This window comes from Parasteatoda tepidariorum, chromosome 4 (genome assembly GCF_043381705.1).
Source record: "Parasteatoda tepidariorum isolate YZ-2023 chromosome 4, CAS_Ptep_4.0, whole genome shotgun sequence".
NCBI classification, from domain to species: Eukaryota; Metazoa; Arthropoda; class Arachnida; order Araneae; family Theridiidae; genus Parasteatoda; species Parasteatoda tepidariorum.
In genome coordinates, this window is record NC_092207.1 from 19,791,752 (window position 1) to 19,819,502 (window position 27,751).

At 30.5% G+C, this 27,751-nt stretch overlaps 1 protein-coding gene and 1 long non-coding RNA gene across 3 annotated transcripts in view; one reads left to right on the top strand and one right to left on the bottom strand.

Annotated features, from left to right (window-relative positions):
- LOC139425345 (uncharacterized) overlaps positions 1–11,744 on the bottom strand; it is a 62,093-nt gene extending 50,349 nt beyond the window's left edge. Inside the window, exon 1 of the long non-coding RNA XR_011636551.1 lies at positions 11,636–11,744. This is a non-coding gene — a long non-coding RNA (uncharacterized lncRNA). The remainder of the gene's footprint in view (positions 1–11,635) is intronic.
- A 1,119-nt stretch (positions 11,745–12,863) lies between these two features.
- LOC107457459 (uncharacterized) overlaps positions 12,864–27,751 on the top strand; it is a 216,161-nt gene continuing 201,273 nt past the window's right edge. The window contains exon 1 of one of the 2 annotated variants that reach the window (XM_043042732.2): positions 12,864–13,007. In XM_043042732.2, coding sequence (XP_042898666.1) covers positions 12,962–13,007 — 46 coding nt within the window. In that variant the 5' untranslated portion in view covers positions 12,864–12,961. The remainder of the gene's footprint in view (positions 13,008–27,751) is intronic. The other variant, XM_043042733.2, reaches the window with a different exon arrangement.

Consider the following 27,751-nt stretch of genomic DNA (forward strand, 5'->3'; position numbering starts at 1 on the left):
TTGATTTATCTGACCCTGGTGATCTGAAAGAGAGTAGTGATCGTTATGATCGAGGTGATTGTAGCATCTCATCAGATGATTCGATCGATGAACGAGAGAACGAAGGAGATCTTGACATTCAAGATTGTCCAAGAGGTTGGATTGATTTATCTGACCCTGGTGATCTGAAAGAGAGTAGTGATCGTTATGATCGAGGTGACTGTAGCATCTCATCAGAGGATTCGATCGATGAACGAGAGAACGAGGGAGATCTTGACATTCAAGATTGTCCTAGAGGTTGGGTTGATTTATCTGACCCTGGTGATCTGAAAGAGAGTAGTGATCGTTATGATCGAGGTGACTGTAGCATCTCATCAGATGATTCGATCGATGAACGAGAGAACGAAGGAGATCTTGACATTCAAGATTGTCCAAGAGGTTGGGTTGATTTATCTGACCCTGGTGATCTTAAAGAGGGTAGTGATCTTTGTGATCGAGGTGACTGTAACATTCCATCAGATGATTCGGAAAATCCTGATGCTTTGAATGATTCGAATGATAGTGAAATTTCTGGTTATTTGCATGGTTTTGCTGATTCCAAAGAGGCAAGTGATTCTAATGAATCCGAGAATTTCTTTTCTTGGGACCGGATGATGCTAAAGGTTTCAAAAACTGGAGACGATCTTAAAGATTGTGTGATTTCTAATGGTGCCACTGATGTTCAAGATCTTGAAAATATGAAAAATTCATTTGATCATAAAGATTCCAAAGGCACCAATTATATAACAAATTGTGGTGATTATACTGACCCAGATGACAATCTTGCTTTGGTTCAGATGACTATTTCAGATGGTTTAGAAGCTCTTAAAAATCCTGATGATCATAACGATTCAGGAGAGTCAAAACATTCGAATGACAGTGATATTCATGATAGTCCTACTGATCGTTCTAATTTATCCAGCCCGGGAGGTTCTAAAATAATGGATGAATCTTGTGCTCCAGATGAATGTGAGGAATTTTATGATCAGAACATTCCTGGTGATTTAAAAAATCCTGATGCTTTGAACGATTGTGAAGTTAAAGATGATGCTCACGATGCTGCTGATAATGAAATGTGTGGTGATTCTAATGATACAGAGGATTTCCTTTTTTGGGTCAGGAAGATGCGAAAGATTGCAAATGATGATGATGATTTTAAAGAGTGTGTTGATTCTAATGGTGCCACTAATTCCAACTGTCTTGAAAATGAAAAAGATGTATCTTCTCCGAACGGCACAAGGGATAATACAAACTACGGCGATTATAATAGCCTAGAGGATAATCTCGCTTGGGTTCAGAAAATATTAACCATTTTAAGCGGTTCGGGAAGCTGTAAGAATCCTGATGATCAGAACAATCCTTGTGATTTTAAACCTTCTGATGATAGTGATATTAAGGATTGTTCTACAGGCTATGTTAATTTATCCGGCTTAGGTGATCCTAAAGAAACTGGTGATTCTTGTACGCTGTATGATCGGAAAGAGTTTGGTGATTACACGGACTCAAATGCTTTGGGAAATTCTAGTGTTCTGAATGATTCAAATGATCATAAAATCTCCGGGTATCATCAGAGTGATGCTGATCCCGATGAGTTGAGTGATCCTAATAATCCAGCGAATTTTCTTTCCTGGGTCAAGATGATGCGGAAGATCGCAAGCGATGACGATGATTATAAGGATTGTGTTGATTCTGAGGGTGACATTGAACTTAGTGATCGTACTAATGAGAATGGTTTATTTGATTATAGTGGAACAAATGATAACGCGAATAATGGTGGCCATTGTAGTCTAGAGGAAAACCTTGAGTGGGTTCAAATGATTCTAAAGATTCTAAATGGTACGGATGATCCACATCATTCCTAAATCATACGAATGATTCTAATGACTTTTAAATGGTATAAATGATGCAGATGACTTTTAAAAATATATATGATTTTAATGATCTTTAAAAGATATATATATATGATCAAAATAACTTTTATTTGGTATCAATCATCATAATGGCTTTTAAATGGTACATATGAACCAAAAAATGTTTTTGGTACAGATTATCCAATTGACTTTTAAATGGGACATATCACCCAAATGACTTTATTTGGTATAGATGATCTAATGACTTAAAAAGCGTGGACGATCCAAATGACTTTTATTTGGTACAAATGATCCAAATGACTTTTATTTGGTATAAGTGATCACAATGACTTTACAATGGTACATATCACCTAAATGACTTTATTTGTATAGATGATCATAATGACTTTGAAATGGGACATATTACCCAAATGACTTTATTTGGAATAGATGATCCCAATGACTTAAAAAATATGGACGATCCAAATGACTTTTATTTGGTATCGATGACTTTTAAATGGGACCTATCACCCAAATGACTTTATTTGGTATAGATGATCATAATGACTTTTAAATGGGACATATCACCCAAATGACTTTATTTGGTATAGACAATTGACTTTTAAATGGTACAGATGATCCAAAAAGACTTTTATTTGGTGTACATGATTCTAATGCCTTCAAAAAGTATATTTGAAAAAAATAATAATAAAAATAAAAAATAAAAAAATGCTGTTGTTTTTCTACAAAATAATCCCATATACGTAGACTTCAACATGACCATTATCACTCAACATTTCATTTCTATGAGAGATTGCCACGTAATAAGAATTAACGTTTTATACGAGTTGTGAAATTAGTAAAAACTAATAAAATCATTGTTAGAAAAGTAAACGAGACAAAAACGCTAAACATTGCAAAGCCCGATATTACAAAAAATAAACAAGACGAAAACACTTAGTTTTCTCAACACTAAATCTCATGGCGATGGTTCATATGAACCCGTAATTTATATAGCTTTTCTGTTTTTTGTTTATACACAAAGAGTATATAAGCCCCTAGCAACAATTACACCTTGATCCCAGTTGGGCTCAAAATTGGCTCAATGTGGTTCCTATAAGAACATGCACCGAAGAACCAATTTTGGGATGCCAATATTTTGTAATATTGGTCCTGGAAAGACCTATATAGGGACTACATTGGCCAACATAGAACCTATATTGGCTAAATAATGGATATAAAATATCGGGTGCATCTGAAAAGTCTGCTCCACAGTTCTTTACCTTGATAATAATGCGGAAATTATGGCAACATTATAGCTCGTTTATCAGACTTAAATATTTTGTTATTAGTTTTAATTAATTAATTGCTCCTAATATGAGTACATTTACTACATTTCAGAAATATTACAAAAAAATATATACAAGGGGAAAATTTTTTAACACTCCTCATATTGAAATGGTTAACCCTCTCGTAGCATATGCCGCGATTTCCACGGGCATCGAAGAACTAGCAAACTTTTTACTAAGCATTATTTGTGCAAATTTTTTTTTTATTTGAAAGAAGAAACCATTTTTTAACTGAGCAATCTGCTCTTTTTGCTCTTCATGGTTTCATCCCGGCTTTCTTGTGATGCTATTCAGATCTGGATCAACAGATGGTTATTTTTGTGAAACATACAAGCACGTTTAGCAGCATTTTGAACGCCCTTTTCAAAGTTTGCTGTTTGTTGAAGTCAAAATTTTTGATGGCCGCATCAAATAATTTTGATGGTTTATGTTGGTTTCATGCGATTCATGATGGTCCAACATAATTTGATGGTTACCATCATCCAACATTTCCCATTATGCCTTCATAGTTTTTGACATGCATACAAACTTTCATCATTCCATGATGGAAAATGATACTTTAAGACTATGATGGTTAACCATCAAGAGAAGTTTGACTCTCATGGACAAACAATCCACGATAGTTCCATCTATAAATTTCCATGATGGTTTAATAGAAATTCTTGCTGATTCTCAGAAATATACCATCAAAACAATTTGGTTTTTTTTATGTTAGACCATCATAAATCAGTCCGAATTCCTGCATTGGAATGATGGTTGTTCATGATCGTTCAAACATTTCATTTCTAAGATACTACGATGGAAATTCGTGATGGCTCTTAATGGTACAACAATGCATTTTCACGATGATTTAATAATAATTCACGTTGGTTCAGCAGGAATATACCATCAAAACAATTATTTTTAATATTGGTTCATTATAAATCAGTCCAAATTCCTAAATTGGGGTGATGGTGGCTCATGATCATTCCTACATTTGATTTCTAGGAAACTATGATGGAAATTACCGATGGTCCAACATGAACAAACCATCAAAACAAGTTGCTATTCTTATGTTGGATCCTCATAAATCAGTCTGAATTTCTCCATTTTAGATGATAGTTGCTTATGTTATTTACCATCAAAAAATATAATGGTTCATAATGGAATTATTAGTGGTTACCATCAAGATTGTGTTGGTTCATCAATGGAAAAACTATCAAAACTTCTGACTTAAGGTTGCTTAACAAAAACAAAGCAAGCTAAAATTAATTTGGTTTAATTATTCCGAGGTAGAACTTTGCCATGAGCCCTATTTTAAAATTTATCATACTAAAAATCATTTTTAATATATGTTTTGCAAGTATTTTGCATATTTTCGTTAGTATATACACTACCCCACAATAATGGAAAAGGCACTTTCAGTTTTTGACATTTTTTATATAGTTACCTAGAATGTTTGGGGTTATTTTGTAACTTTAGAGATGCTTAGTTCATGCGATTTTTCATACTTAGCTATAAATTTAAAACTTTCAAAGATTTGAAGGACCGACAATAAATTACGAAAAAAAACAAGTATTTTTGATCAACCTTTGCCAGAAAAACAAGCAATAAGCTTGTAACTTGTATCGATAATTTGATTGTAAATTTGCGATAACTTTCGTGAACCTTGCTTAAATATTCGTGGAGATGTAGACATTTTTATAAAAAAGTAATTTAGTGGTTTAACGGTTTTTTTTATTAAAAACCTTAATTTTATCAAAATTTTTTAAAGTTATAAATCAAAAAATAAAACAAAAAATTAGTTTTTTGATAAAAATGTCTATATCTGAAATAAGCTAGATTTACGAAATTTTATGCAGTTTTTGAAAAAAACAACCAAAATTATCTATTCAAGTTACAAGCTCATTGCTTAATTTTTTTGGCCTAAGGTGTTCAAAAATACTTGTTTTTTTCGTAATTTATTGTTGGCTCTTCAAATCTTTAAACCTTATTGCTAAGAATGAAAAATCAAATAAAGTTACAAAATAATCTTCTGATTAATTCTTGAGAAATTAAAAAAAAATGTCAAAAACTGAAAGTGTCTCTTCCATTATTGTAGGGAGGAGTACAACTTATCTTTATACTTCATAAATTAAGTCATAGTTTAACCAAGATTAATTTGATTACGAGATTTTGAATATGATAATTCTTGAATTTTTTTTTTGACAAACTTTTTTATGATCAAATTATTTTTTTGATTATTTTTCTGATGATTTTGAATACGATCTTTCTTCAAATTCATTTTTTTTGACAACCATTTTATGATTTTTTTTTGATGATTTTGAATATCATAATTCTTCAATTTCCTTATTTGACGACCTTTTTTCATGATCAAAAAATTTTTTTATGATTTTTTTGATGATATTGAATATGGTCATTCTTCAATTTGATTTTTTGGCAACTTTTTTTTGATGATTTTGAATATGGTCAATCCACAATTTCCTTTTTTGACAATTATTTTACGATCAAAGAAACATTTTATGATTTTTTTTTTGATGATTTTGAATATGGTCAATCCACAATTTCCTTTTTTGACAACCTTTATTTATGATCAAATAAATTTTTGATTATTTTTTCGATAAATTTCAATATGATCATTCTTAAATTTCATTTTTTTAAACTTTTTTTTAATGTTAAAATACTATATTGAAGAAAAAAAACTCCTTTACAAAGAATTTTTGTATATTTTAACTTTAAAATAATTAGCATATTCGAAAAGCATTATCCTTAAACATTTGAAACATGTAAGAAAAAACTACGCAATTTTCGAATCTGTTTTGATAAAAAGAAATCAAGCAGCGAAAGGGTAAATGGTTTTCAAAACATTATGCCATACTTACGCATTTTCAGTTATCATTTAAAAAATATTTTTAAAATGTTCTTCAATGGCGCGAAGTCGTGAAAAATCTCCCCTTCTCATCTGACGTGCCTTAAATAACTCTGCAAATATTGGAAGACATTTAATTAATTAGAGTAACACTTTTCACGAATTAAAATAAAAATAATTTTGGTTGCAAAATAATTCTTGTTGTAAATTTATTTGACAAGGAAAGCATTTTTTTTCCTCCTGAATTTTTGGTTCCAGTTAAAAATGTGTTCGACAGATGGCACTGCTGATAGTAAAGGTGTATAACAAAGGAAAAAAAATTAAAAATCCCAACACAATTTTTTCTAAATCAGTTAGTGATCGAAATATGATTTTCAAATTTTTTTGAAATATCCACTTTTGATTCATCGCTATGTGGCACGTTGTATAGTAATTTTAATTTTTTCTATTTAAACGCTAACTATGTGGCACCATTTATCTAAAACTTTTTGAACTGAAACCAGGAACTCTGGGATAAGAAGAATTGCGCTCTGTCATATTTTTGTACAAAAATTTTGAATTATTTATCTATTTTAATGCTTTTCTTCTAGGAAGAAACACATATGCAAAATAACACATTTTATACTATTAAACCATGAAAACTTTACAATAACCTGCTAGGAATGAATTTCATCTTGGAAAATAAGTGATAAGAATCTGATAAGCAAACTCTAATGCACAGATCACTTTCTGAAACACTTTACTACAATTTTAGCAAAGGTTTCAAAGTTTCAGTAGGTTTCAGTGTGAAAAAAATCGACTACTTTGAATAACTTTTGATCTAATGATCGGATCTTTACGTTCTAGCACTCTATCTTAATGGCTCAAGGAGGCTACAGCAAATATGATAACTAGAGATTCTTAGATAATTTTCGCAAATTTATAAAACAAAAATATATTTAGGTTAAGAAAATAATTTTTAACGTGATCGAACAAAGCTGTAAATATAAAAATATATTTAAGTGACTAGACCATGGAGCTGAAATATAAGTAGAGGAGGCCCGCAGTTATATTTCCACATCTCTCTGCTTCCCAAACATCAGACTTCACCGTGTCACGTGCTACCTCTCTTTGGGCCAAAAGTTATCCCACAGTGCGTGCTCAAAATGCATTCCTGTTCTATTGATTACACCGGCCGTTTTCACAAATTTTTAAAAGAAAAATTTATTAGATTGAAAGAATAATTAGTGACGTGCTCGAACAATGCTTTAGTAAAAAGCTTTAATTAATCTTTCTATGTTATTCCTTTTCTGTAAATTATTTTCTTAATTTATTATTTAAAACGAATCGCTTTCTCACACTTAGAAATTCACATCCTGTCCTTAATCTATTTTTGGCTCAAGTATGCATTAATTAAAAGCAAGACATTTTCCCCTTTGCTCCTTGTGGGAATCGCGCGACCTATTTAATAAACCAATTACAATTACTAAGATTTCTCTTATTCCCTAAAATGAAGCATTTTACGGATTTACTTTGCAAGATTTTCCCTAACTTATATTGAGGAGCACAACATTTCGTGACCATTTTGATAAACGTTCTCTGTCTATTAATTAATGAATAAATTTTGTACTCTAATGTTTTAACTTGTCCTAAGACCTGTTTTAATCCTTCCACTCAGCAACGACGTTATATATATATATATATATAAATATATAGATAGGTTCAGTAAATGATGCATCAAACTTCTAGGGAAAATATGGCACATCATAAGGATTGAGAATTACCTAGGAAGCCATGACCGGATTATCGTATTCAATNTATATAGCACTGCAAATAGTTAAAGGGCATAAAAAAAGATTAAAAGTCTCATCACAATTTTTTTTCTAAATCAGTTAGTGAATTCGAAACTTATTTTCCGATATTTTTAAAATATACACTTTTAACAGCAAACACATGTCGTTATGTGACATGTTGTAATGTAATTTAAAGCTATAAATTTGCATAATAATATATCGTTATTTGAGCACTTGCTATGCAGCACCATTTCTCTAAAAAATTTTGAACTACGACAAGAAACTCTGGGATAAAAAAAAAATGTGCTCTGTCACATTTTTGTTGACAAACTATAAATTATTTATAGATTTTAATGATTTTCTTCGATAGAAAAAAAAGGTTAATTCAATTGAAAAAAAAAACTTTAACAACTTTTAAAATATTTAAGCCTTTTGATATCGTCCAGTAAAGTTTTAACGGCCAGGTAGAAGTTGTTTCAGAAATATAGTTTTGTTTCGAGTTTGAGATATTCACACTGCAGCGTTTTCTTTTTTTTTCTTCGTGAAAGAGACTCAAAAAATACATTTAAATGATTTTTTTTTAATCGCCATATTAGGAAAAATTTCTTACCAGCATTAAATTTATTAACGCTTTTTTTCAAAGCTCTTTTGCATAAGAAAATAAAAATGCAACAATTACAACACCTGGAGGCCATTATCTTACCATATAGAATTATCTAAACTTTATAATGGCCAAATACTTCTTAAAAAATCGGCAATATGACAAGAATTTTTCCCCCTGTAGAAAACAATAAAAGTCAGTCAATAGTTTTAAATTGTTACTAATTTTTATGAGCCAGATAATACTGCGTTAAAGTTACGTTTTAAATATTCAAAAATTAGGTCACAAACAATTTTCTTTTTCACAAAACTGTGGTTTTTATACCTAGAGACGCTTTGCAACTTTGTAAGAATTAGCCTAGATAGTTCTGGATAAATATAGCCTAAACTTGACTTAAAAGTCATTAACAATTCCGGGTTCAAATTCCAGTCTATACGAATTTCGCATCCGGCTTGCACCGACCATAGTGCTGACGTGAAATACCCTTAGTGGTAGACGGATCATAGGTTAGAGTCCCCTTGCCGTCAGACTAACTTTGGAAAGTTCTCGTGGTCTTCCACTCCATGTAACGCAAATGCGGATTAGCTCCATCAAAAAGACCTGCACGAAGGCAAATTTCTCCCAACACTCGATCCAGGAGTTACCTTGTCTTCTGGATTTGGGTTCAAAATTACAAAGCTGGGGAGTTGAACATTAGTGGTCGTAAACCTATAAAATTGGGTCGGCTGTTCAACAATGGTTATAAAATATAAAATAAAATCTCTCAGCAGTTAAGAAAATAAAGTATTTTTCGTAAATAATCTCTTTTCTATGTGACAACAAAGCCTTCGAAAACAGCCTTAGAATCAATGAATAATTCTTATTTTTTGCATAATTTTTCGAACCCTAACACTGTAACGTTGGAGTAGACTTTCTAATAAGGTAAGTCTTGGATAGATGACCATAGTTTTCCTTTTTTCAAATCGAAATAAAAGTATTAAGAATTGAGATGCAAGATATGTTTATGCGCATTTTAAATTCTCGCACATGTACTCAAAATTTGAGGGCTGTTTTTGAAATGTCGGCCGCTTGAATATAAAAACCAAACGAAAGAAATTTTTTATGAAGCAAATTTATTTTTTAATTCTTCATACGTTTCTCTTCTTTTCAGAATAGTTGCCAAGTTTGCTTAAACACTTATCATGCCTTACAACTAGATTTAGAATACCCTCTTCATACTAACTTGTCGCCTGCTCCGATAACCAAGAGGTCACAACCGTTTTCAAGTCATCGTTGAACTGGTTGCCGCCAAAATGATGATGTTTGAAACATCGGAAAAGATGAAAATCACTCAGCGTAAGGTCTGGCCTGTATTGAGGGGTGGTCCAAAACTTCCCAGCCAAAAGAATCCAGTAAAGCTCGGGACTGAGCTGTGGAGAGAGTCATTGACATAGAGTAGCGAAATTTCGTGTCAGCATGCCTGTAGGAAGCTTCACAAACTTCACAAATCTGCTGGTGATTGTATGGAGCAAACAGGTTTTTTTGCCGACCAAAAACGCATCACTGACCGTACCTCATACGCGGCGGGTGATCTGCTAAATTTGAACATTTTAAAGAAACAGAATTGACCGTACAGGTTACCTACAGAGCTGTAACTGAGCACAGTTGTTTCCAAGGAATGCCAGGACACGACGCAAGCAGTCGTTGTGATGGCCCTTACTAAAAAAACAGCCCTCGTACTTGGAGCAAAAAATTAAGGAAAAACAAAAATTATGAACAAAATAAGAAAAAAATATGTGACCATATCTCCTTAACATGAAAGTGGCATGGCCATCTAAGGAAATGTCAAGTTAAAATATGCAAAATGCATCATTTCATACCATGAAAGACTTGCAATAAGCTGCAAAATCTAATGTACAGATCACTTTCGAAAAAACTGTAATACATTTTTGGCAGTGTTTTCAAAGTTTGCAAGCCATTGTTGTATTGAAGCATTATAAGTCGCTGCTTAACTCATAAAGAGGCATGCGTCTTAATTTTTTTTTTGGGGGGGGGGTATTATATTCGATTCTACAACTAATATTGATCCAATTCTGAATGCGTAAATCATATAATATTTAGAGTTCTATCAGATAATATGTTAAGTCTGTAAAATCAGAATGTAATATGCATGGTTTGTGCTGCCCTCAAAAGTATTAAAAAGTGTTTTGAAAATCATAATAAAAAAAATCTTAGGATTTTTGTTTATTTGTCTTTCATCTTAAAATTACGAAACGAAAGGAAAATGAACGAAAACCAATATGAACGCAAAGTTTTCGCAACTAGATTTATTTAATTGGAAATACTAAGCGTGGTTAAAGACTAATGTATTAAAATGCATCTTATTTTCATTCTTTCGCTACATATTTTTACTTTTTTAAGGACTCTACGATACATGATATGTTCATACGTATTACTGAAAAATGGCCATCTTTCTCAAGTTGATGACACTGAATTTTTCGCGTCACTTCAAAATATGTTTCTACTTTTTATTCAGAAATTAAGATATGAATACATATATGCTTTACTAATCCAGCTAGTCGAAAAAAATACAAAGTACGCATTGAAAAAAAACAGACTGCTTAATTTAATAAAAATACTCGAACCGTAAATAAAATAAACATTAAAATCTAACATTTTTTTTGCCACAATGAGTAATGCTTTGTTCGAACTGCCTTTCTGCAAAACTGCAATAAATAAAATATATTGCAGTAAATTGCAATTAAAAATATATCTAAATAAAATAAATTTTTATTTAAATGTACTTTTAAATATACTTTATTTAAATATACTTTATTCAAATATACTTTATTTAAATATACTTTATTTAAATATACTTTATTTAAATATACTTTAATGAAATGAATTTTTAAATAAAATAAAAAAATATATGGGGGATATTTAAATTAGCCATCTCTCCAATATGACCATCTAACTTAGATTTACTCTATTAAAAAATTAATTTTCTAGCATTTTTCATTTTTTAAAAAAAACAAACTGAATTTTGTTTTATTTTGATACTTTGTGCATCTTCATAATAAGCATATATACGTATAGAGTAGACAGGCATGAAAAGAACTTATCAAACGGTCACGAATATTTGTAAGAAACTCACAACAATCGCAAAAATATTATGCAAAAAATCCAATTTCTTACGACGAAAATAAAACATTACTAACACAATTTCTTCGAATTGTATTTTAAAAAAATTTCTCCTCTTCAAATGTAGCTTTTCTTCTGTGCAGCATAACTGGCGGAGCAGGGAAGCAACTTTGCCGGAAATAAGAACTGGAAATAAAAGAGTAACTAGTGATTATTCAAATTCGGCAAAATAAATAAATAAATAAAAATAAGACCAACAGGCAACCACATATTTTAATGATATTTTATTTTTCATTAACCTTTATTATTGTTTTTGAATTAAATAAAAATATTTGAATATTTAGAAAAAAAAAGTATTTTGAGTATATTCTGTTGTACGGCATCCATTTTTATGTTTTGTAATATTTTAAGAGTAATTTTAGCATACATATTTACACAAAATATGTGCATCTTTACATAATAAAAATATATAATTCGCAAAGACCGATTTTAATTGCTGTTAAAGCATTCTTATTGGATAAAAAATATATATATCATATGATTTTTTTGGTTGTTATTAGAAGCAATCTTCAAATAATTTTCGATGAGCTATTAATATCTTTTAAACAAAAAATTTAAAATTACTAATTTTCGATACATTGAAATATATTTTTGGCTTTAAAATTAAAATTTTTTTAAAGGAAATAAATATAAATACTTTCATGTGTTTTTAAAACTTTACGTTATAAAAAATAGAATATAAGAAGCTTTTAAAAATTTAGAGTTACAGTATCATTAATAAGTTTTCAAATATAATTTTTTTTTTAAATATGCACAATTTCAACTTATTTTTAAAATTTTGGAGATAAAAAATAGTTATATTAGAATTCTTTTTAAAAGAGTCTTTTTTTAAAATGTTTCCACAAAATACGAAATGAGAATCGCAAATATATTTTTAGACTATCTAAAATGGAAGGAATATATATAACACGCATGTATTCCCAAATTTTAGGCAGCTATTCAAAAAAAAAAAAAAAAAAAAAAAAAAAAAAAACCTAAATTATCACAAAGGAAAAAAAATTAAGTTTAAACATCAATTTAAACTTATTGCGGTTAAAATTTTAAAAAAAACCTAAGTCTTATCTTAAGTTTTAATTGAAATTTATCATCCGTAATACAGACATGACAGTTTTAAAAAATAACAGTAATGGAAATCCAAAATTTTAAATATTTTTGCATAAAAAAAAGCGTTCCCTTGTTTCAAAATAATTGTTTATAAACAAAGTAAGTAGTAGTTGAAGCGCTGTCCGCAAGGAGGCTCTGTTCAGAGTTTTGCAGGAAAGTAGGACTTACAGGGAGAAAACTCCGTCAGAGAGTTGTGTAGCTCGGGGGTTGTCGGAACGATTGCTACCTGCAGAAGGATTATGAAACAACATTCGTTACTTCTCTTTTTGGCGATGGCAGCGGGAGGTAAGTGCACAAAATACTTTTAATTACTTTTTAAACTGTTGTTGTTTCGAGCAATAAAAACACAAATGAAAACCGGAGAGAAAGTTTTGGGAGAAAGTTGCAGTTTCTTTAGTTTCGAAACAAAAGTTGTTTTTAACTTGGATAATAATTATTTGTTTCCATTTATATTACTTACAAATTCCATGTAACTTTCTGTGAAATAAATTTCTTTCTTTTTAATACATTTCTTAAATCTTAGATAGTAATATTATATTTCATTTTTATTGCATGTAGGATAGTCTTTCGAAATTAAAAATTTTATGTTCTAAAACTGAACTTTTTTTAAAAAAAAAGAAAGTGGTTCTAAAATTTATAATCATTACTTTAATCACCGACTTGTTCAAACAATTAATCATCTTTTGTTCGAATCAATTGCCGGGTTCTGAAACATTTTCTTGGATCTAATTAATTTTCTTGGTTCCAACTAATTGCCTTGGATCTACCTAATTTTTTTGTTTTAAGTAATTATTTTGGTTTTAACTAACTGTTTTTGTTTTAACCATTTTTTTACTCTAACCAATTCTTAGTTCTAACTAATTATTTTGGTTTTAACGCATTTTTTTTCATTCTAATAATGTTTTTGGTTCTAATTAATTTTCTTTGCCTTTTCGACCTTTTTTCGCCAAAGGTACGTAAACGCATCATTTCAATAAATATTTTTTTATTAATACCTTGACATATATTTTTCACTAATTTTATTATTCTGCTATTATCAATTGTTTTGAAAACATCTATAAAATATTAGCAAATCAATTGGAGTAAAAACTTCCTGTTGAGAATTTTTTGAATTACGCTAGATTTTAAACTTGAAACGGTTATGGGCAAACTAGACCTTTTTAAAACATATATTTATTCAATTTGAGATTAATCATATATTATTAAGATAGATTAAAGTTGCAAGTTCTGTAAATAAAATAAAAATAAAAGAAATTTCATAAAAAAAAAACTAGTTTCAAGTAAATGGTCTATCCATTGATTGGGCCAATGGTGCATATGCGCATCATTTTATTTCTTAAATAAAATATTTTTCATGCACGAAACTTTTTTACATCCGAATGAATGTAATTTAAGTATATTTCAATGAAGATAATACCCCATTTTATAAAATTTCTATAATTTGCCCCTAAAAGAGGTAAATTAATTGTCTTGGTTGTAACTAACTTTCTGGTTTTAATTAATTTTTTAGGTTTCACATAATTTTTTTTATTCTTACTAATTTCGTTAGCTCTAACTAATTTTCTTTTTTTTAATTAATGTTTTCACCGAAACTAATTTTTTCTGTTATAGTAATTTTTTAGCACATAATTAGCAGTGTTTTTGTACTGATGAATTTTTATAGTTTTAAGGAACATTTAACCTGCATCTGGTGAAAAATAATTCGTTGTCAAGTATGCAATAATTTTGCAAAAATAATATCTATGCGGCAAAATAATTCTGAATAGAGAAACTATAGTATTCACAATTAAATAATCATAAAGGGTGACAAACATGTCTTTTTATTATACCAAAAAAAAAATGATCCAATCTTCAAATATGTATGCAAATAATAAAAAAGGCTTATTTATGTGAAGTAATTTTTCAAAAAATTTAATTCAATTTTCTGTTTTGTAAACAGTGGCAGTTCTTGAAAATTTACAAAAAGGACATCTAAAGTTTCTACCATGACTTGAATAGTTCCTAATTCAAAAACAGTCATCATATCTCCACCGTGAAATAGTGTGTTATATGAAGCAGTAAACGCAAATATGCGATTATAAGACTCGATTATAATACTCTTTGTAAGTATTTGTGCCGAAAGATGTTAGAAAAAAAATTTCTTCAACCTAAATGTGCCAAAAGACGTTAGAAAGAACATTTCTTACATTTAAATGTGCCGAAAGACGTTAGAAAGAAGATTTGTTAAATCTAAATGTGCCGAAAGACGTTAGAAAGATCATTTTTTAAATCTAAATGTGCTGAAAGATGTTAGAAAGGACATTTCTTACATTTAAATTTGCCGAAAGATGTTCGAACGAACATTTCTTAAATTTAAATGAGCCGAAAGACGCTAGAAAGAACATCTCTTAAATCTAAATGTGCTGAAAGATGTTAGAAAGGACATTTCTTACATTTAAATTTGCCGAAAGATGTTAGACAAAACATTTCATAAATTTAAATTTGCTGAAAGATGTTAGAAAGCAAATTTCTTACATTTAAATGTGCCGAAAGACGTTAGAAAGAACATCTCTTAAATCTAAATATGCTGAAAGATATTAGAAAGGACATTTCTTACAATGAAATGTGTCGAATGATGCTAGAAAGGACATTTCTTACATTTAAATGCGCCGAAAGATGTTAGAAAGGGCATTTCTTAAATCTAAATGTGCCGAAAAAAGTTAGAGAGAACATTTCTTAAATTTAAATTTGTCGAAAGATGCTGGAAAGAATATTTCTTAAGTGTAATTTTTTTTTTTTGGAATTTTTATAGAAATTTCGAAAAGTATGCAAATTTTTTATTCCTATATTTAACTATATCTCAGTTTTCTTATTATCTATGCGTACTAATCCTAAGAAATTACGTTACTTGGTCTGACTTTTACTAGTATTGTAATTTTTGTTTCCTAGCATTTGAAAATAAGTCTTATCATAGAAATATGTTGTGTTTTCGTTAACTACTTCAAGCTGTAGATGACCCAAAATTTTAAACTTTTAACGACACACTTTTTTTACATTCCAAAAAGAAATCTAGATTTACAAAACTAATTATGAGTGAGTAAAAAATTTATGAGTAATGTAAACATAATTGAATGATATTTTCAGTTACGTTATTTAGCATTAACAAAAATAGATCGCACAGCGGAAGCTCGTGAATATAATGAAAATTGGAATAATAATTGGTATCATCGAAGTAATAGAGTATAGTACAACCTGGTAGTGTTTTAGAAACTATATAATACATTACATAAATTGAGAATATTGCAGAAGCTAGAATATAAATTGGTGGTTTTGTTAAACATGGAAATTAGAATATAAATTATTGTATTATGGGCGCAATACAATGTAAATTGGAATTAAAATGATTCTACGATGAACTGTCATTTCCCGTTTGGCAAGAGCCCTGAGATTTGTAGAAAAGTTCTTTTGAAAATGTACTCCTTTAAGAAATAATGCTTCCGTAATCATACAGAAGCTTAAAATTTCTTTTTGTATGTTATTTCCTATTCTTAAACACTAATTCTATATAAAAATTTAACTGGATGAAATGATAATTACGTGATTAAATGATTTTTACATGATTTTTACTCTTTGTTCAAATATTTGAGATAAAAGCACTGAGCAAGCACGATTCAGCAGCGCTAAAAACGCTGACTTATTTAAATTTTTTTCTTTTTTTGCACTAAATTAGGCTTTATTCACTAAATTAAAGTATTTTCTTAATTATTTACAGCATATTCATTTGTTAAAGAAGTTAGTCTTGTCATGCGTAAAAATTCAAACCTCATGTTTGGTAAAATTATTTCGTCTTCCTTTAAACCTCTCACTACGAATGTAACGGGAAAACTTTCCATTTACATTTTCTTAAAAGGGAAAAAAATAAGATTTAAATTTTGAACAACAAAGGAATTGTTACTGCAAAATGATTTATCCCTGGAAAAAAGAGTTTTGATGTATCATATTTTATCGGAACACATAAGTTCGAAATTGAAAAATAGAAAACGATTCTGAAAACAAGCCATTTATTTATAAAATCGTTTGCTCAAAAAAAAATTTGAATTCCTTCTCTCACTTTTTTAACTTTTTTTTTGCTAGAAAAAGACATACGAAGACTGTTCTTGGTTATTTTTCAAAAACAGTTTACAAGTTGTGAAAATTTATAAGAAAATGGCAATATAAAGTTCTCTAATAGTCGTCTGTCACGAATTAAATAACTTTTTTTGTATTATTTTAATTTCACGAATCGCTTTAAATTTGCATGTAATTTAAATCAACCAGTGATTATATGTAAATACTTATACATTTAATCTAGATACATTTAATCTAGATACATTTAATCTAGATACATTTAATCTAAAAATATCAATACCGCTAAAGTGCAGAAATCAGTTATTTCGCTGATTGACTAGGTTATGTGCCCACTAACTAGATCCGTTAAAGCACCGAACATTGTTTCATTTCTCAAATTACATGCATAATCAGAACATTACATTCTAGGAACTTGTTAAAGTGTAAATAAGTTATTGTTAGGAACGGCAGCAACATTTCTGTACGCTCAAATGAACATAATGTTATTTTTAATTTTCGATACCCAAAGAATTAATCAAACAATCAACAAATCAGAAGATGGAATAGATAATCAATCAATTAAATAATTAAAATACAACGAATCTAGTTGTTTAAAATATTAGAACAATCTAATGAGAATTATCTAGGTAATGTGTCCACTAATTGGAATAATCCGTTAAAGCGCCTAACATTTCTCAAATTATATGCATAATCAGAACGTTATTTTCTAGGCACTTGTTAAAGTGTAAATAAGTTATTTTCAGGAACAGCATCAACATTTCTGTGTGCTTAAATGAACATAATGCTACTTAATTTTTGATACCTAAAGAATCAATCAAGCAATCAACAAATCCGAGGATAAAATCGATAATCAATCAATTAAATAATTAAAATACAGCGAATCAAGTCGCTTAAAATATTGGGACAATTTACTGAGATTTGTGGGAATTTAATGAGAATAATGAAAAAATGCTGATCTTTAATGATACGAAAGCCATTATTGTGCCCATTACATTGGTAAAACCGGAATTTTAAAACGAAAAAAAAATGTTTATCTGTATATTAGCTATGGAATGAACACATTTACGACTTTCAAGCCTTAGCAGTAAGATACATAATAATCAATTAGCACTTCAGTACTCAATTTGTAGACAGGGATTCGATAACAAATCCGAAGCTCTAGAGAAGATCTTGATTGGTCGATGGGTGAGCGATCCGTAGACGCTATCTAAAAATGGAACCAGGGATCCATTTCCCCTCCTCCTTTTATACAATGAAAACTTGGCTGGAAGATTTTGAATTTAGTGTGTTTCGTATTTTATTTGACAAAAAATATATTTTTACATTTCGTAAACCAGTTGCATCGGGTCAAAAATTTGACCTCTGGGTTAAGCATCTGAACCACCAGGTTAAACATTTAAGTCCCCGAGTTGATGCACCAAAAACCCCCGGTTTAAACATTTGAAGTTAAAGTGATTAGTTTCTTAGAATCGAATCACAAATTTGTTCTATTTGGAATTTTCCGAAAAGGTCTCTGTATTTAGCACACGAATTTCTTTTTCCATTTGAGATTTGTTTGCAACTAATATGATGCTCTTCAGAAAAATTTTGTCTTAGGTTTTCTAAAATAAAATACCGTAGGTTATATTTATGGGGTTTTGCTTATGGCAAAATTTTACTATTGTCATACGTATTTACCACAGGTAAAATCACATAGGGATATCTTATGATATTTTTTACATTGCATTTATAGATTTTTACTATGGTGCGCTATAGCTATGATGAAATTTTTCCGTTGTCTATGGCAACATTTCACCACTGCCCTACCGTGTTTTAGCAAACAATTACACATAAAAAAAGTATACAATAACAAACAAAAGTCATTAAATTACATTGAACTTTCAAGTTTCTTTTTTCACAGGAATCATTACAATAAGAAAAATTAAGGTAAAAAACTAGGGAATTAAACAAATAAAAAAAGACAATAATTATCAAGTACACTTACCGGACATTGACCGCATAATTCAAGTCTTTAAGACAAAAATTAATTGAAAAACAATTAAGGTAATTATAAAAAAAACTATTAAAAAACAACTTCGAAGTCTCTTTGTTCGGATAATGTTCCGTCGAGGTTTTGGTCTAGGTATTGGTCACGCTTACCTTGCCTTCGACTTGATGGCAGTAGAAATATTTAAAAGTCAAAATGCTATTTCGTCATTGAAATAATCGAAAATAGTTTTAAATAACTAAAAACTTTTATAAGATGGGCACACTGTATTGAAAAGTACTATTGCTTTTCTTGGATTGGTTTAATTAACGCATAATTAATTGGTTTAATAACGCATTTTGTCGGAACTCAGGCAAAACATGCCTACTCCCTTCCGTGACCATGTCTACTCTCCCATGCATAATGGTGCAGCTTACCATATGTCTATGATACTTCTTTTTAAGCTTACCATAAGGTAATGGTGTACAGCCATATAATAAAATTAAAATATCTATATGAATACCATATAAATTTCTACGGTAGCCCTGCTCTTATGGTATCTTTATAAATGCAATACAAATTTCTATGATTACCAAAGTTGCCATACATTACTATAAATGTGTCTATGGCAAATTTTCCTTAGGCTTGTTATTTTTTGACACGAATACACTACAGGGATAATCTTCCATCGACAATGATAATATAATTATATTCACAATACTTAGCATTAGTATACGAATTATTAAAGCTAAATTACTGTTGATAGTAGAACAAATTCAAGAACATCTCATCAAATGAAATTGTTCCTTTTGTGGTTACAACAGCGTTGTTACGACGCTACTGTATTTTAGCTGAGGGGTAATTTTAATGAACATATTACTAATTTTCAGTTAAAAATCTTAACTTTTTTTTAATTAAAAATGTTTTGCTTAATCTGCTCGTGGTATTAACAAACTGAAGGCGCTAAAGTGCTAAGTTGGAAAGCAACTGTACAAGATTAGGAGAATTAGCTAGTTGCGAAATTAACCTTCAATATGACCTTACATTTCTATATTTATACTGCGATTATGATGTTTTATTCTCTTACGGAGAATTGGTTGAAAAAGAAGGAAAATAAAACTCAGTGTCAAATAGTTTTAAATTGCTTAAAGTTGGTAGGAGGTGCTTTATTTATGTCAACACTAGAGCTGTACTATGGGTTATTGGCGACGGTCTGGGAAACATCCCTGAGGATGATTCGAAGACATGCCATCGCAATTTTTGATCCTCTACAAAGGAGATGGCACCCCTGCTTTGGTAGCCCGGTGACCTACGCGTGAAGTCGAGCACTTTACTATACCGCATACCCCGAGCCGCGATGGCTCAGGGGATAGAGTGTTCGCCTTCCAATGAGGTGAACCGGCTTCGAATTCCAGTCGATACGAATTCCGTATCCGGCTTGCACCGACCACAGTGTTGACGTGAAATATCCCCAGTGGTACACAGACCATGGGTTAGAGTCCCCTTGCCGTCAGGCTAACCGTTGGAGGTTCTCGTGGTCTTCCTCTCCATGTAACGCAAAAGCGGGTTAGCTCCATCAAAAAGTCCTCCACGAAGGCAAATTTCTCCCAATACTCGATCCAGGAGTTCCCTTGTTTTCTGGATTGGGTTCAAAATTACAAGGCTTCGGAGTTGAACATTAGTAGTCGTAAACCCATAAAATTGGGTCGGCTGTTCAACGGCGGTTATAAAATAAAATATACCGCACACCCTCGGGCCCTACGTAGGCTGATTAAAGTGGTCACGTACCCGCTTATCGACCACAGCCAGTGATGCTTGACTTCGGTGTTCTACTGGGAACCGTATCCTTACGATTATTCCACTACGGGACAAATTGCTTAAAGCAGTTCGATGCATAGTTTCTATAAATAAATAATTGATAAATCTGTAAGCTCTTATATATTGTCAACTGACTTTTTTTAAGGAAAAAAAAGGTAAAAATAAATAAGCAAATAAAATAGTTATAATTGTTTTTCGGCAATTGAAGAGGAAAAACTGTAGAAACTGTTAAAATTTTTATATAAAATAAAAATAAGTAAACTTAAGTAGAACATATTTGATAATTTAAGATGATTTGATTATTTGTCCAAATAAAAGCTACCCCTAGCAATTTTTTCCAACTTTCACCCCATTAAAGCGGTGATTATCGTTTCCGTAAAAAAGTTTTCAACATTTATAAAGAGCTATTATACCGACATTGTTTTCTTAGCTTATTAAAGAAAAAACCTTTTTCCTTCAAATAAATAAGCTGAAAAAATAAAATAATTATCATTAACGCTATATTACTAAACATTAGCGTGATAGAGACCAACTTTTGGCAGTTTTGTGAATTCGAGATGTTACCATCCAATATGAACATCTTCAAAATTGGTAAATATTAAATTTTTTTTCAGTTATTTTTCCCAGCTCTGAGAATTTGAGACGTCACCGTAACATTTAACGATCTCCAAATATTGCAAATATTAAATTTTTTCAGTTGCAATTCTGGGTATTCGGGATTTAGTATTACTTGAACACTTTCAAAGAGATGAGAAATGTTAAATTTTACTTGTCAATATTTTAATAAATGTTACGAGTATTTCTCATTACCTTCACTATTTTTTTTAAAATCAAATAAAGGAAATAAAAACTCGGTTTTAACTCAGTTTTTCTCTATGTTTTTAAACTTTGTGTGAAAGGTTAGTTAGAGTAATTATGATTTAAGTTTAGTTATCAATGTTAGTTACATTACTAAGTTGGCCCTATTAAAATACTAAATACAACTTTGATATGAGTGGAATTTATTTATTAAATAATTAATTAATATTCAAGAATATTTTTCGCTTTATTTTATTCATCAAAATTCGTTCTTTTGGACAATTATAAAATTCTGCAACTAGGCTCAATAGGACATATTTCAAAAAAAAAAAAAATAAAGCAAAAAATAATCAAAAATAGCAACTAGTCACTTAATAAATGAAGAAATTGCCTTCATATAAATTTTATATGCCAACTTAGAGGCAGAAGAAAAAATGTTTGCTAGGCGATGACCTTTAAAAGGTGTTAATTTGTTGCCACAAATAAACGAAATACAAAGTAAATACATTTTTTCGATTCGCAGTTATAAAACGACACTAGTTTAAGTTAAGTTATCTAGGATGAAAGAAAACTATATTTTACACGAATTTTATTTGTAAAGAAGCCTTCAAAATTAATTTTTAAAGCGAAATTTTTTCATTATGTTTTAAAAACAGAGAGTTTAGTAACCTAACCTGCACAGAAGTTACTTGTTCTAATACGCTTTCGGCTGTTCGTTTATGAATATATCACAATCATTATCATTTAAATGAAACATACATACTAAAAAAGTAATTATTTCATGTTTTTATTAAAACGTTTTTGAACTGTGCTGTAAATTTAACAATAACAGTAATAAGAAATTCATCACAATTATTAGTTAATAAGAACTTCTAAGAAAGGCAAGCACTTAATGTTTACTTTTTCAAGCGTGAATTGTATATATTACCTGGTACGACCGAAATCAAGAGAATCTCGTTCGGTGAATGTCAATAATCACATAGTCGCTTTGGTGAATGTCTGAAATACTTGTTATATCCAAATTGATATGAATTTATTCGTTGATATTATTATATTGATTCGATATTTTAATATCTGCTGAAACATCAGTTTTCGGGATATCGGTTAAATGATTACTGGGCAGTGGCACTGAATCTTAAAAAAAACATTAATGTAGGTCATACTGGGCAAATGTGTACCGGGTAGTGGCACTTAACTAGACCTAGTATATATTTGGACACTTACTAAAGCGACTATGTGATTGTCAACATTCACCAGTGGATGTCAACAACCACCAATTTCGATCACTCACAGTAACACATATATATAAACCGAAGAGCCATTACATTATGATCACCCTCCATCTACAACAATGGGCTCGCCCAGGTTTTAATGGTTTCTCGCCCAGGAGCAATATTTTCATGGGGCACATTAGGACCCATAATCCTCATAGAACAATCCCTGACGTCTGTAAGCTACTTGAACATAGTTGCAGACCAGGTTCCCGCATTCATGGCAACAGTTTTTCCTGCGGGGGATGGTGTTTACCAACAGGATAATGCACCATGTCATAAGGGTCGAATCGTCATGGATTGGTTCGAGGAACATTCCAGTGACTTTCAAATCATGTCTTGGCCCCCAAATTCACTTGACCTTAATCCAATAGAGCATTTGTGGTCTTACTTGGAAAACCAAATTCGTGCTGCCACGAATGTGAGGGAATTGCAGGACCAGTTGGTGAGCGCTTGGTGCCAGATACCTCAGACTACCTATCAGCACCTTGTGGAATCAATGCCACGGCGGGCGCTAGAAGTTTTGAGGGCTAAAGGTGGTCCTACATGTTATTAGCAGGGTAGTCATAATGTAATGGCTCTTCGGTGTATATATACGTAGTATGACCAAGTAGTTGGCCGAGGCCGATTATTTGGTTATTTCGATCATGCTGAAATTAGTTTTGTTTTCAAGTGGACACACTTTGATTTACACTTTATTAGTCAAGAAGAAAGACTTACCATATTGGCATGTTGTTGTTGATTAATTTACGCTGTTTGTGTAAATAAGTTTATTTAACTTTGACAATTCTCTAGTGTTCTTTCGCTTATAAACAGTTAAATAATAAGGCCATATTGGCGTGTTCTTCTGTTTTTAAACAGTTGCAATAATTATTTTTAGTCCAACTTAGTATAGGTTTTCTAAAGATTCATATCTTAACATACAATAAGGATTTGGTCTAATAATAGTATTGTTCTGCTGCGTTTCGATAACCGTCGGCATAGAGATAAGACCGTGTACCAATCGGTACTGTCCCCACCTCTTGAAGTGAATCTGTGTAGAGGCCATAAAAGCTGTAATACAGCGGAGTGTTACTAGACTGGTGTAAGAAATGAGAGAATTTGCAGACTTGGTCGATTGTCCCAAGAACTACTGGCCGGATTTTAATGAAATTTGATCTGTACTGTACATTGATACAATACAAAACAAGCAACCACTAAACAATTGTAATACACATGAACGTGCGTAACACTCGTTGGAGTAGGAAGGTATGAAATCGCCACAGGACAATTTCGCCACAGGAAATGATAAACTGCCTTATTTCAAGTATGAAATCAAGCTGCAAGGCCTGTATATCTGTAAGAGGGGACCATACTCCCTATTAACTCTTTATTTTTGTTTATTCTGCCACCGCTGTTTCATACCTTCCGACTCCAACGAGTGTTACGCACACGATCATGCGTGTGTATTGCAATTGTTGAATGGTTATTTGTTTTGTATTATATCAATGTATGTACAGATCAAACTTCATTAAAATCTGGTTAGTAGTTTTGGAGATAATCGACCAAGTGTGCAAATTCTCTTAATTTCTTACATCAGTGTACATCATACATTACACGCAAATTACATGCATAAATTAATTAAATTGTCATGGAAAATAGAAATGTCTGTTCCTTTTTATTGGAATTCTAGTATTTCTTTCCCCACTACCACTAGTGGGACTGGATAATTTAATTTTCTGTTCTGAAAAAAAAACACTTATTAAAAAAAAGTAGCACATTTATGATTTTTCATGCGTAATATATTGTACTCAACAATAGAAATCTTGATTGAATCTGAGAGTTTTTAGGTTGAACTGCTTAGCTTCAATACTCCTTCGAATTCGAGTTACCCAGATGTACCCTACTTTACGCTACCTTTCAGTGATTGACAAGACGCTTCAGTGTCTGAATTTTTTTTTTTTAAATTTCTCAAGAAATACTTAGAATACTACTTTAAAGCTTTAGAGATGTTTAGATAATATTATTTCACAGAGTTATTAAAAAGTTTAAAACTTTCTGAGGTTTTAGGGGCCGACTATAAAAGAGTTTTTGTACATCCTATGTCAGAAAATATACCAATAAATTTCTTTCTTGTACAGGTTACTTTGAATATTGTACGCAATATTTTCATAAAATTTCGTAAGCCTAACATTTGTAGGTATGAAGATATGGACAATTTTATATGGTAAAATAACTAATTTCTTTTCTAACGCTTTTTTTGCCATAACTTTAAAACTACTCAATAAGATTAACTGTAACATTTGGAACAATTTATTTTAATTAAGAACAAAATTAATAACAAAAATTAATAAAAAAATTAATAATAAAAATTAATAACATTGAATTTAATTAATAACAAAATTATCATATATTATTATACTTGTAAATTCTTTTTTTTTTTAATTTGTTCAAGATATGAACATTTTTTATGAAAATGTCAGCATTTTTATAAATATTTATGTCAGCCTTACGAAATTAGATGCAATTATTGCATATATAATATCAAAAGTAATCTGTACAATTAATAAAAAATTTATTCGTATATTTTCTGATTTAGGGAAATTTGTTACCCTCAAACCTCTGAAAGATGTAAACTTTATCGATAAGTGTGAGAAATTGTTTGATCTAAATACCTCTAAAGTTATAAAATAATCCTTTTTGTATTTCTTAATAAATTTTTGAAAAAAGTCGAAAACTGAAAGTATCTTTTCAATTCTAGTACGGTAATTACAACATTGAGAAATTGATCCGTATGATGAAGTTCATATCAATGATAAATTCTTCAAGGGGTACCAAAATAGTTTGAATATTAATTTGGCCTATTAATTTTACTGACAAGACAAATTATTTATTTATTTATGTATTTATTATGTACGAGCTACAAATTTATTTATTTAAGGAACCCATACAGCTCTATGCCAGTTGTAACATTTCCTAAAAAATGCAAAATTTTTTTTTCTTTCTTCCAGATGCTAATCTGTTGCAGGAAAAGAATTCTCTTGTATTTAAACAATGGCAGTAGTTATATATAATGAAACAAATATTTCCGAATTCCCATTCAATAAAATACATTATTTTAACAATAAAATATGTATTATTTTATAAGTTATACGCCTAAATATAACGGTATCTGAAAACAAGGTAATTTCTAAAATCGCATAACGTATGGTGTTCCTTTAAATAAAGGAACACCATACATTGTGTAATATTCATGATAATAATATATTATTAATTTATAGCAATTATAATTTATAATAATAATCTATAATAATAATATTAATAATTTATAATAATAATAATATTTATAATAATAACAATAATAATATACATTATGTGATTACTTTTGCCATATTATTTTTTATATATTTTTAAATAAAGCATTAGTATTTCTTTTAATTTGTTTGTTGCATTCGACTTTTTCAATTGCATAACATCTCAGAAATGTCCGACTTGATACGGAAATATCGAAAACATACGCTCGTGAGTCGAAAGAAAAAAAAAAGTTAAGAGGTTTAAAGCGTGTCTTCTAGTGCCTTTCTTTTTCTTTGAACCTGTTCTTGAAGGCCAGTTCTGGTGCCAAACTTTTCATTCTTCAGCCATCAAACGATTTTTCATCTATCATTAAACCATTAAAGGGGGTGGAGCGAATTTATCCACCCACAACACTCCCAAAACTTTCTAGCAATTTCACTCCCACTTTTCCTTGGGGGGAAGCAGAAGACAGAAATGTCCGAGCACCCCTAAACATCGAAGAGATAAATCAGTCAGAAGAATATCGATTGATGCTTCTTTTCCATCAGAAATTCTCTGACTGGCCGTGCAACCGTCTGATGAAGAGGGATAGAGGGGGGAGAATACAACAATGAGTCATCACAACCCCCCCCCCCTGATGGGAGGGCGGGAGGCGAATTCATCTGCGTGTCGCAGGCAATAGCAATAAATTGTTTCATTTATTACATTCGTTAATGGATTCGTTTTTGTCGCCGGACGCATGCGTGTGGAGAGGAAAACAATCACACAGCTTTTAGACAATATTGTGGTTGACATTTATGTGCTTAGCCGCGCAGTTAGAAAGTTAAATTAGATTCCCAATCCACGGCTCTCCCCTCTTTTTTTAATTATGTTATACGATTTTTTGAGTATTTTCTCGAAAAAGAAAATATTTACATGGTCTACTTTTTTTAATTCGTAATACGGTATTTTGAGTATCGTATCTTCTTGACAAACAAGACATTTATGTTGCCCACTTTTTTAATTCGTAATACGGTATTTTGAGTATCTTATCTTCTTGACAAACAAGACATTTATGTGGTTCCCTTTTTTTAGTTCGTAATACGGTATTTTGCCGTATCTTCTTGACGAGCGAGATATTTATGTTGCCCACTTTTTTAATTCGTAATTATTTATTACGTACGAGCTACANTGTGGTCCCCTTTTTTTAGTTCGTAATACGGTATTTTGCCGTATCCTCTTGACGAGCGAGATATTTATGCTGCCCACCTTTTTTAATTCGTAATACGGAATGAGTAAAATATTTATTAGGTCCAATTTTTTAATGCATAATATGGTATTTTGAGTATAGTATCTTCTTGAAAAACAAAATATTTATGTGGTCCCCTTTCTTAATTCGTAATATGGTATTTTGAGTATGATATCTATTTGATAAACAAGATATTTATGTGGTCCTCTTTTTTTAATTCGTAAATCGGTATTTTATAGTATCCTCTTGACAAGCGAGATGTTTATATGGTCCACTTTTCTAATTTGTAATACGGTATTTTATCGTATCCTATTGACAAACAAGATATTTAAGTATTCCCCTTTTTTAATTCGTAATATGGTATTTTGAGTAAGATATCTATTTGATAAACAAGATATTTATGTGGTCCCCTTTTTTTAATTCGTAATACGGTATTTTGTAGTATCCTCTTGACAAATGAGATGTTTATATGGTTCACTTTTTTAATTCGTAACACGGTAATTTGGGTAAGATATTTATGTAATCCCTTCTTTTAACTCGTAATACGGTATTTGGAGTTCCGTATCTT